The 11,830-nt window shown below is 34.8% G+C and overlaps 1 protein-coding gene across 2 annotated transcripts; it reads right to left on the reverse strand.

Annotated features, from left to right (window-relative positions):
• Positions 1-1,121: 1,121 nt before the first annotated feature.
• Positions 1,122-10,858, reverse strand: LOC114471310 (zinc finger CCHC domain-containing protein 7-like). 2 transcript variants are annotated; one of them, XM_028460032.1, is made up of 8 exons: positions 10,051-10,858; positions 7,190-7,251; positions 6,490-6,597; positions 6,243-6,413; positions 4,249-4,284; positions 4,029-4,136; positions 2,890-3,007; positions 1,122-1,751 (listed from the first exon to the last, which is right to left on the reverse strand). In XM_028460032.1, the coding sequence occupies exons 1-8, from the start codon at positions 10,412-10,414 to the stop codon at positions 1,297-1,299; spliced, it is 1,422 nt and encodes a 473-aa protein (XP_028315833.1). In that variant the 5' UTR covers positions 10,415-10,858; the 3' UTR covers positions 1,122-1,296. The 2 variants fall into 2 exon arrangements, with proteins under 2 accessions (XP_028315833.1, XP_028315832.1); XM_028460031.1 differs by having other exon boundaries at positions 6,243-6,416.
• Positions 10,859-11,830: the final 972 nt, after the last annotated feature.

Raw genomic sequence — 11,830 nt, forward strand, 5'->3', positions numbered from 1 at the left:
ATTCCTAGATTCGTAGAAAAATTGAGTTATTTCCACAATTTGCAATTAAAAATGACTAAGGGAAAATGCAAGCCCTGAAAAATAGTGTGGAGTTTCATTAAATTGGTGAATTTGGTAATTTACACAATAATTCATGTTTTCTCTGTCATTTTTACTTTCTCCTGCAGGCCGAATTAGGTGCTCTAAAGGGCCGGATTTGGCCTCAGGCCTTGAGTTTGACATATATGTTGTAGATCTAACAAATTACAAGTCATTTTAGTTTTAGTTTAATACAACACGTGTTTTAATGCTGAGAAATAGTACACAAAATTCAAGGGGATTTAACTTGCACAGGACAGGAAAGAGTGGAGCAGTTATATGTGGTATCAGTGCTGCTGCTGTTCAGGGATAAGATACGAGCCTGATTATTTCTGATCATTATCATCAGGGTTACATCAAAAGTCCTTCAAATATTTTGACTACATTTTAATTATTACACAGGATCAGTTTGAAAAATCAAAAAAAATCTCTATTTCTCATCATTGGCAAAATTTGAAAAATGGATCTCGGTTCGTAAGTGACTGATCTTTATGAAATTTGACTGTTATATCGGATTCATTTCTTAATTACTCGACCAAGTTTCATCCGGTTTGCACATTCATTGCGATTTTTCAAAGACCTACTGTAAAGTTATTAATGGTGATAGAAATTCCGTACAATCCTTAAAGTGTGAACGATCATTCATGGTACCATGACCAGGATCACTGACGATCCAGATAACTGACAACTGAATATCTGGCAAAGAGGATATTTGACACATGGCAGAGGTTTGCGCTCTTGTTGTACAATAAAAATATCATTAAATTGATTGAAATAAAATTTAGATCAACACTTAAAATGAAATTAGAATCCTTTATCAATGCCTGGACAAAAGCCAAAAACAGAATTATGATATATAAAGGATAAATAAATAAAGAATAATGTTTATGTCAAGATAGCTTTTGGGCAAGACTTGAAACTACACAAAGGTAAAGAAAGCCCATCTTGTATCCAATCTATTATAATTTACCAAGAATGGAGCCACATAATCTGTCATAACAAATAGTAAAACCTTGAGTTTAATGCTAGGATTAAGAGGTAGTTCTTTGTTGGGTTCAAGGTAAATGTTTCTGCCTTTCAATTCCATAAAACTCAGATTAAAGTCTGAGTAAAAAGTTGGTCAAATCTTTGCTGTGACCCATTGTTAAATATCTATAGTAGGTTTATTTAGAGGTAGTCTGGATGTTTTCATATAAACATTTCACACTTTATTTATTCCTATTTAACTCTGTGCTTTGTAAAGTGTCCTTCACTCCCAATGTCACTGTGGGAATACAACCCCCTACATTTCAGTCCCATTCTTCTCATCTTCTTCCATTTCCCACTTCTTTTTCTGCAACCCATCTCATCACTTCTGCTCTTCTTGGGTTCAGGTGATGGTTGTCCGCTACCAGGCTTTCCGAAGGGGTTTGTGGGGCAAACTTCAGCATTATCGCCATTCCCGGACCTCCCCAGTATTCCTCCTTCCCTCATGGCCTGGGCTTCCCTCCGTAACATCTTCACCTGCCGTCGTTCTCTGCGTCTCTCAGGCCACGTCTTCCTCCGTGGAGCTTGGATGCAGCACTTCTGCTTTGGTTTGTTCCTCACCTGGACCACTTGGAGTTTCTCACAGAATTCACTCACATTTGCAGACAGTTGTGCAATTTGTGGATGTAGCATAAATCCCACACGCTCTGAAAAGATAAAACACACAGACATAAGAGGGTACGCTTGAGATCTTTTAACCAGATTTAATTAGACATGAATGTTTTGGCACCAAGAACTTTCGTTAACACTTTACTTGAAGTTTTATACATAAAGGTTGAAGTTACGCAGTCATTCTTATGACATGACACCCGTCATTAGCATGAATAAGGTGTCATTAAGCTTTGTTCGCTACCCTAACCCAGGGATCACCAACACACCCTCATGGACCATGTGAGGGGCCCTCAGGACCTCTACTAACCAATGAGCTCCATCTAAAATCTGATCAACTTTCCAGGATTCAAACCCACAAAGATAAATACAGATGACAGATGATGTAATTATTACTTAGTTAAATACTGCAGCACGTGATAAAGTTTTAGGATTAAATTACCATCTTTACTGTAAATGTTTAATTTCACTGAAACATTATGATAAATGTTTTTAAGTGTTGAAAATATGATGTGTATTGTGTTATGTTATATACAGTATAATATGACAAGATATATTCTTAAAAACGCAAGGTGGATTTTCATGAAATATGACATAATTGTTACATTTTACACATGTTACGTTACACGATTAGTTAAGTTGTTTGTTAGTAGCAAGTAAAATAGGAAGATGATCATTTTCAATTAAATGTAATAAAAATGATACAATTGGATAAATTAGGAGAAGTTTTGCATGTTAAAACTTAAACATTTTCCACTTTTTTAAGTTAGCCTACTGCTAGCCTTCCTTATTAACTTACCATCTGATTAAAGTGAAACCGTGAACATTTAGCATTTAAAGAAGTGCTTTTTTTAACTGGTAGCCCTTCAGACTATTCTGTATCGATGAAGTAGCTCACAGTTTAAGAAAGGTTGGTGACCCTAACCCTAACCTCACTAGATCCCTCCACCTAACCCCAAAAAATGTCAACATAGCTCCAAAAGTGTCATAATTTTGCAAACGACACTTAATGACAGCCTTCAGGACCCCTTATTCATGCTAATGACAGCGTAATGTCAGCCTTATGTATACAATTTCACATAAACTGTTATCACCAAAGTTTAAATGTTCCTATGGTCTAATAATAATAATAATAATAATAATAATAATAATAATAATAAATCAACATTGTGAAACCTTTGGCTTCTTTTAAACGGCTGGTGCCGTTTTGGAGAATCTCTTCCTTTGAGTCATAGTGGCAAACAAACGGCAGTGAAAGAAAGGTTCCACTGACCATCCTCGTCTGTGTGCATTCCTGGAATCAAGAGAAAAGCAGAGACACAGAGAGCTGAGCACAAAATGGAGATAAACAGAAAAACCACCACCTTGTAGGGTTGGATGATAGTAAAACCAGGGCAGGGGGAGCAGAAGTGAAAGCGGTAACTCCTAAAACAATTATCTTAATACAAAATAAGCTTTAGAAAAATGCTCCATCTTTATAATATTACTATTACCTCTGGCAAGGAAGTACGATTTACACCAGTGTTTATCTACGTACTTTCATTGTGACAACATTTAAACTAAACATAGATCTTACACTATGGAAGGTTCCATGACATTTTGGAGGATCTATATACTGATTCTTGATTAGTTTGAAAAATCAGAAAATCCTCGTCTCTCACTATTGGTGAAGTGTCAAAAACTCACATCTTGTTTGTAATGACCAAATATGTCAGGTTGGTTCCTCAGTTATCCAACAGAATTTCATCCGAATGGGATCGGGATTGTACATTTCATTGTGATTTTTCAACAAAATCGAGGTGTCCATACATTTGGACCTACTGCAGTGTTTTTCAACCTTGGGGTCATGACCCCATGTGGGGTCGCCTGAAATTAAAATGGGTAGCCTGAATGTCTTGTAATTGGGAGAAAATTACTGATTAGAATTATATTTTTTATATTATAATATTATAATTCTTTACCACACACAATCTCAAACAAGTATTCTTTCCCTTTCTCACATATACAGTAACTGTAGTTCAAATAAAATGCTGTGTATAATTATCTGAGCTGGTGCATCTTGTCACTTTGTGCACAATTCTAGCAACAACAAACATTAGCAAAAGCTAATTCTATATATATATATATATATAAATAAATGTCTCTGGGGGTCACCAAAAATGTGTGAAATAAAGATGGGAACCACTGATCTACTGTTTCATTAATAATGGGGATAGAAAGTGTGAATGATCATGGTGCCAGGATCAGGATCACTGATCCAGATATAACTGACAATATGTGGAAAGGAGGAGATTTGGCAGAAGTTTGCGACTCACAAAACCATAGTGCCCATGTGATCCACAGTTGTAGCAGTTTGCATGAGTCCTTTTGAGTTTCAGGTGGTGAACAGTCTGCTGTGGTAGGACTGGAGCTCCTGGCGTGATCTAGAAAAACGGGCAAAGAAACATTTTTTTTTTTTTTTTACAAATACTGCATGTTTTGGTTCACCTTTCACATCACACACATGCAATCTTAGGTATTCAACTTTAGACTCACTGTGTTGTGGTATTGTCTCCATGTATCTGGACAGACCTGAAGAATATAGAAAAAAAGATGAGAAATTTAGATTTTGCAAAAATACACACACACACGCACGCGAAATATATATTAGGGCTGGGCCAAAAAATTTATTTAATCGATTTATCGAATTTGTAGCTAAAAAATTCGATGTGTTTTTATCACCACAGTTTTTACTTGCATTATTTTATTTTATTGGTCCTCTTAAATCCTAAAGCTTAAAATAGTTGACTGACAGAGCCTCATTTACTTTTTATTTTGAAATCGTTCTATGCATTTTAACTCTTGAGGACAATCACAGCAATAAAGTTGCACTTTTGACAATATATCTGATGTCTGCAGTCATTTTTAAGTGCATTGAAAAAAAAATCGAAACTCAAATGTTTCTTTTTTTTTTTTTTTTAGACAAAAAATATTTTCAAAGTTTTCAGCAACACATTTTCTAAAAACTCACATGTTAACTAGTCAATCATTGATTAAAGCACTGGTTCCCAACCGTTTTCAGGCCGTGACTCCATTTTCATATCACTCATTTCTGGTTTTCTCTAGAATTAGTGTTTGATCATGTTTGTTTTACTGTAACAAATACAAAATAGCTAGAATTGTGCACAAAGTGACAGGATGTGCTAGCTAAGATATGTTTACACTTCATTTTATTTGAGGAAGCAAATGTAGAAAGTTGTATAAAATACAATTGTTTGAGAATGTGTGTGATGTTTTAATTTGAAAAAGAATATATATAAAAATAGATATATACATAATAATATATAATATTAATCGGTCATTGGTTTTATCAATTACTAGACAAATTTAAGCGACCCCATTTTATTCCAGGAGACCCTAAGGTTGAAAAACACTGGATTAAGGTCTCTAGTTAGCTATTAATACAATTGTGTGTTACTTGAAGGCTGAAAAGCTCACTTGGCTTAATTCGTAAACTAGTAGCATGCTGACTAGTGGACCCAACATGTTTACTAGTGAACTAGTAGAAGTAAGACATCTACTAGTAAAGCCATTAGCAGCAGCACTAGTGAACTAGTGATGGTTAAAGTGTTACTAACTGACTAGTTAGACAGATACAAAAAATCATAATAAGTTGTGAAAAGTGTCACTGACTGAGGCTTCCTATTGGCTGCTGCTCAGTCCAAAATGAAACCTGACAACCAATGAAAACACAGGATTTTGTTCTGATCCGCCTGCTTCATTTGCTTTATATTTTGCTGTTAAAGGCACATTTACATGTTTAGTTCTATTTGTGACTCAGATTAGTTTTTGTTATTTCAGTTTAAAGTTATTTCTATTCAATATTCATCTATTTATCTTTTTTTTTTTTTTCAAACTTTCTTTATTGAACTTTTTTTTTAACAGTAAACAGACATACAGAGTGCTCGAAGTCAGGCATCAATTTATCTTTTCACGGTTGATTATTTTATATTAGCATACTGTTTCTATACTTAAAAAAATCGATTTCACCATATGACGCGATTTTTTTTTTTGGGGTGCCAATTTTAAATCGACTTTTCATTTCAAAAATGTTTTTTTTTTTTGGTTGATAATTATTAAATATTTTTGTGTATTTGTGCAATAATTCAGTGATTACAATGCTTTCAGTGTGTTGCAATGGTTATTTGACACTTGATTTTATGATGGCAGTGTGTAATAATGCCTGCAATATTTATGTATGCAGTTTAAAATCCATTTTATTTTTTCCAATTCTTTTTAAAAATAATCTTTTTTTTTCTTTCAGAAAACTAGTTTTTCACTCCTGTGAGGAAACAAAAGAAATAGTGATAAAAAACAAACCATAATTAAACAAAACATATGTCAGAAATAACAATAAATCTGCAATTCCGTTAACGTGGAAATTATAAGGCCCTAACTGTTGTTATACGGTCGTTTTCTAGAGATGATACATTAGGGGTGGCGTGAGTTGGGGGCCCCAGGGACCCAAACTTGCTTAGACGGGCACTCACGTCAGAAAGGTGTCCCGTCATCTTGCAGCGCTGGCATTGCTGTTTCCAAACGGCAGGGACCTCACAGGCACTGCGGCCATGTTGATGGCGTCCACAGATGGGGCAGTGAAGACGTGGACAGGATCTGTGGATGTGGCCCCCTGTTCCACAAAGGCTACATGTGAGGCTTTTCTGCTGAAAAACACATCAAACAAGGTGTTGTGATTTTTTTTTTCCACTCAAATGTAGAAAAAAGTAGATGTTTGACCTTCTGGTAGAAGCACTGTTTAGAAACGTGTCCCGCCCTGTTGCACATCTGGCACATCAGGGACTGACGCCGTGAAAAAGAACTGGGCGCACACCAATCAACGCCTTTCTATAGAAGATAAATTACATTTTAATGCTTTTTACATCATATTACAATACAATACAATAACCAAACCTAGCTAAGATTCAGTTCAATTAAAAAAGCATCTAAAGCAGGGGTGTCAAACTCAGTTCAGGGGCCAAATACGGACCAGTTTAATCTCAAATGGGCTGCAGATTATAGACGGTAAAACGAGTAATTTTATCATTCTTGTGCCATAATTTGTACTTTCACGTTAAATAGTGTTTAAAGAATGTAAGGCACAGACAATATATAAGCATTAAGTGACCTTAAGATCTTCAATTTCCTAGATTTTGTAACTGTACTTTTATTAAATTTGGAGAAATTTTGGGGAATAATTGGAGGATTTTGGAAAACTCAGTAAAAAAAAAAAAACTGCCATCATGTGATATAAACATGGGAAAACTGTGCAGTTTTATTTAATTTGTGTATTTGGAGGTAGTGAGGTATCTACAACTGAAATAGTTGGTGATTCCGTTTCTCCTTTAAAGGGCTGGATTTGGCCCCTGGACCTTGAGTTTGACACGTGACCTAACGTAATGAACCTCTGTGCAGTACTCTTAGTGGATGATTCCGTTACCTTGTCTCTTGCTGACAGAGCCCAGGCTTCATTCACTGAGTCTTTCATTCTATCCGTTTCTACTGTAATGAAAACAATGAGCAAGGACAAGATTATATGATTTCATCTTTTAGTGAATAAACAGATCATTTATAAATCCAAAAACAAAATGTGTTGCTCTTTTTTGGTTTTTTACAAAAATACATTAAAACATTTTTGAGAACTTCCCTAAAGCTGCTAAAAAAGGACTAATATCACAGTTAATATAAGGGTCTTTCAGGCTTTATTTAACAACATGTGAACGCTTTGCACTTTATTCATTTTTGTTTAATTATACAAAAACTAGTATTTTTTTAATAAGTGAAGTTTGCTACAGGACAGAAGAGAAAGTCGTATTGTTCTGAGGGGAACGGTATTTTTAGTTGTGAAGTTTTCACTGTATTACCACTAGGGCTGAACGATTAATTGCAATTGCGATATTATCGCGATATTATAAAATGCGATTTTGTAATCACAAAGGCTGCAATTTTTTTAATTTATTTATTTTTCCTTGTCCTGTCTTGTACTGTCCTGTTAGGTTCAGAGAGTGTTTAAGAAGTGCAGTCCACATGTTTACATTTCATGAAACATGAAGTGATATGTTGAAGAGGTAAAGCCACATATCTGTTTGCTTTATTGTTGTAATCTGTGCTTTAAAATGTACATTTTATATTTATTTAAAGTTTAAATAAGTCTGAAATTGTTTATTATGAAATAGATTGATTTATTGCTTGTGTTCATTGAAAAATACATGACAAGAGGCCCTTGAAAAATAATCAAATATTAAATCACAATCATAAAATTGAGGGGAAAAAAATCGCAATTAGATTATTTTCCAAAATCCTTCAGCTCCAATTACCACAAAAGGAAACTTTATTTGGTTTTTAGAAGAACTTGTTCATTATTTCTGAGTGAATTGTGATTAAAGTAAGGTTCTCACTTAATTGGTCGACCACAGAAAGTTCCCATCCTTTTTATTGTCATGACAACCATTTTTATATCACATTTTTTTTCTGGCGATTTCAAAGACTTTGTTTTCTCTAAAATTAGTTTTTTCATCATGTTTGTCATACTGTGTTACAAATAGGGTTAGTGCACAAAGTAACACTATGTGCCAGCTCAAATATTTTTATTTTAACTACATTCATATTTGAGAAAGTGAGCGTATAGAATACAGTTGTTAGAGATTGTGTGTGGTGTTTAAATTTGAAAAAAAAATCATAATTATTAAAGCTCTTTGAGCTTTCTGCATCTATTTCTCTGATATTATGGATAGTGTTTTTATTTGTGCAAAATAGATGAATTAAAAATTAAAAAACAAATACAGTTTCAAAAAACTCTAAATTTAAAAGTATAATTTTAAGCAGTATTATTAGTAGACATTTCTGACAACCCTATTCTATTTCCAGGCGACCCATTTTTTCAGTTTTGCACTTTGGTTCATACATTTATTTTTGTTTGTTTTGTCTATAATCTGTAAAAATGTGAAAGGTGCCTTTTTGTTTGTATTTGTACTTTGTTCAATAAAAAAGAATAATTCCATGCGACCCCATAAAGCATGGATGATCAATATTAATGTCAGCTTTTAGAATAATGACCAATCACAGCATTAATACAGCAGGAAAATAGAGGTTTGGCCTTTTTTGTCTTTGTGGTTTTGATGTTTTGTCAGTTTTTTCAAGTCATTGTGAGGTTTTGTTTTTGTTGTGTATTATTCTGGCATTTTGTTTACAGATTGTGTGTCTTTGGAGCTATAGTATACTGTAATGTGCTGTTTTGTGTGTTTTTGTAGTCATTTTGTTTGTTTAAGTGTCTGTCTTTTCTTGTCATTTTGTGTATTTTAGGAATGTATTGTGTACTTTGTGCATTGTTGTACTTTGTGTATTATGTTGGGCTTCATATTCCTTCCAACTTCTTGAATTACAATTTTTGGGGATTTGCTTTGGTGGCCTCAAAATGCAAAAAAAAAAAAAAAGCTAAGCTAGCCCCCGGACCGCCAGTTGCCCTTGTCTCTCATATGGGGTCATGACCCCAGGGTTGAAAACCCCTGGTTGAGCAGGTTGTAAAGGTTGTCACTTAAAAATCAAAGGGGATTTTGCTCAATTTATTCTCAATCAGAAAATGTGTTTGTTGTTTTTAAATGAAATTGTGTTATTTTAAATAATTAATTCCGGTGTCTTTTGTAATTTTATCACAATAAATAAATAAATAAATAAATAAAAAGAGTTTTCTGATGGAAAATAAATTAGGATTTTGTTTGCGGACGAAATTAGACCGATACATTGGCCGGTCGATATTATCGGCTGATTTTTGCGTTTTTACGTGTATCGGCATTGACCAATGCGGGCTGCTGCGTTAGCCGATCTGCATTATTTACAGAAAGCAGAAATATTTTTTTAATTGTTCTTGTTCTACATCACCTGTTTTTAATATTTGTTAAATATGTTTTCCTTGTTCTTGTTCTACCTCACCTTTGTTAATTTCAATAAATGTTCCTTTTTTAAAAATGCAGACTCATACCATTTGTTATCATCATTGTGTAATATTTATGATGTAAATTGAGGGAGCAATAGTAGTATTGGCTCCGAATATCGGCTCAAGAAAATCGTCAGTCCGTATCGGTCATCGGCTAAGGCTGATGTAAAAAAAACATCGGTATCTGCATCAGCCCTAAAAAACCCATATCGATCCATCCCTAAATAAAACATTATTGTCGTAAAAAGTAAAGATTTGAGATGATAAACAAATTGAACATATAATTGCTAATAATCATAAAGAGCTTTGCTCAGAAGAAACCAGGTCTGCAAAGTGGAACACTGAGTGAAATGATCTTAAAGTCTTGCCTTCGTCTTCAGATTGAGATCCATCCTCTGAGCTGGTCCCATAGCTCAGGTGGAGCTGGATGCTGGAGTCCTCCTCCTCTGGTCCCACTTTTCCCAGGATCATCCAGTCCTCTATTGGACCCTCATCCTCCTGGTGTTCCTCCTGCAGACCAGCACCAGTGTCCAGGCTACAGTCCCCCCAATGGGAACCAGAAGCCTGGGGAAAAGCCAGGAGAAGCAGGGGTGAGGTGTCCCTGGTCCACCTGGTCCTGGGACGATCCTGGTCCCTGGCCTGCCTTTCTCCTTCATCCTCTGAGCTGCTGAAGTCTCCAATGTAGTACGACTCATCTCTCCCACCTCCAGTGTCCTTATTAATGTGGATCATTGTTCATCTACTAAACAGCGCCCTGTAGTGGGCGGAACACGCACTGCACCACACCAGAGGAGGCTAACGGCTAGCTTAGCTTAGCTAAAGATAACTTTTAAACACTGACCGACCGTCAAAAACAAACGTCTCTTCACTTTAGTTTTGAGTTCATTGAGGTTTATAAGCCATTATTCAAACCAGGTGAGGATATAAGTACAACTTATCCAGCGTCTTCTGCACTTTATCTAACGAGATAAATAAATTTAACCAGCTAGAAAAGTAACTAAAAACAGCCACGTGAGGTACCGTCTTTAACCAGGCTCCGTCCGGGTTTGAAAGTTGATATTTCATTTAGAAATTATGAAATTCACACCGAGACTCGTTGTTTCCTCTAGACTGAAGCACATGAATGTATAGACATTAGACACGTAGACGCCGCATCGACTGCTGCGGCCACTAGAGCGGTGCGTCTACAGGGCGGCCATCTTGGAACGGTGCTAATGACTCCTACAGTGCATTATATAGATAGATAGATAATTTATTTTAACAATTATTATTATTTTTGTATTATTCATATTTTATATTATAGTTACTGGTATTCTTGATGTATTATTATTATTATTATTATTATTATTATTATTATTATTATTGTTAGTGTATTATATTCTTATATGACCTTATTATTATTATTGTTTATTATTATTATTATTATTATTATTATTATTATTATTATTATTATTATTATTATTATTATTATTGTCCAAAGGCCTAAAGGTTTTTATTCCCTATTATTATTATTATTCCACACCAGTTTAAACCCTTAGGATACCCAAAGTCTCACCAAAATTTGCACGTACCTCAGGCCTGCTGAAAACATAGATAAGATGGGAGCAGGTCCCTGATGAAGAAAAAACATGCTGTGATCAGTGGGAGGGGCCTATAATGTCACTGAAAATCCTTCGCCATCATATCTAAATGCTGTATCTTGGCTAATTTTCAATAACTTCTCATCAAATTCACTGAGAGTGATTTTTAACTGGTTTTCCCTTTCATACTGGATTTTTTTGACTGGTGCCATTTTGCACACCATAATAGAAAAACTGCTATAACTCTCATATACAACGTTCAAACAGTCTCATACTGTACAGCAACAAATGCAAATGTAACCTGTGTGTATGTATGAATGCGCAGTGATACTCAGAAAATAAAAAAAATAAAAACAAAGCGTGTTGGCGAGAGTAGCACACTAGACCAACCAAACTAAGAACAAAAGCTTGAAATTAAAACGTGTCTTGCTGCAAAGATGAATCAAGCATCAGAAAATCAGAAAGGTGACAAAATGCCAGTCGAGAGAGAGAAATTCTGTCATTATTAATGACACAGAATTAATGCAAAATTGACAAAAAGGTAAAAAAAAAAAAAACACCTTCACAT

Source organism: Gouania willdenowi, chromosome 10 (assembly GCF_900634775.1).
Source record: "Gouania willdenowi chromosome 10, fGouWil2.1, whole genome shotgun sequence".
Lineage (NCBI taxonomy): Eukaryota > Metazoa > Chordata > Actinopteri > Blenniiformes > Gobiesocidae > Gouania > Gouania willdenowi.

What these genes read in the sequence shown, in the direction of transcription:
- LOC114471310 (XM_028460031.1), bottom strand. Translation starts at nt 10,414, where the DNA reads ATGATCCACATTAATAAGGACACTGGAGGTGGGAGAGATGAGTCGTAC. An exon ending in ATCTCAATCTGAAGACGAAG is followed by an intron (nt 7,252 to 10,050) that starts GCAAGACTTTAA and finishes TTTTCATTACAG; the next exon opens with TAGAAACGGATAGAATGAAA. An exon ending in CCGTTTAAAAGAAGCCAAAG is followed by an intron (nt 1,752 to 2,889) that starts GTTTCACAATGT and finishes TTATCTTTTCAG; the next exon opens with AGCGTGTGGGATTTATGCTA.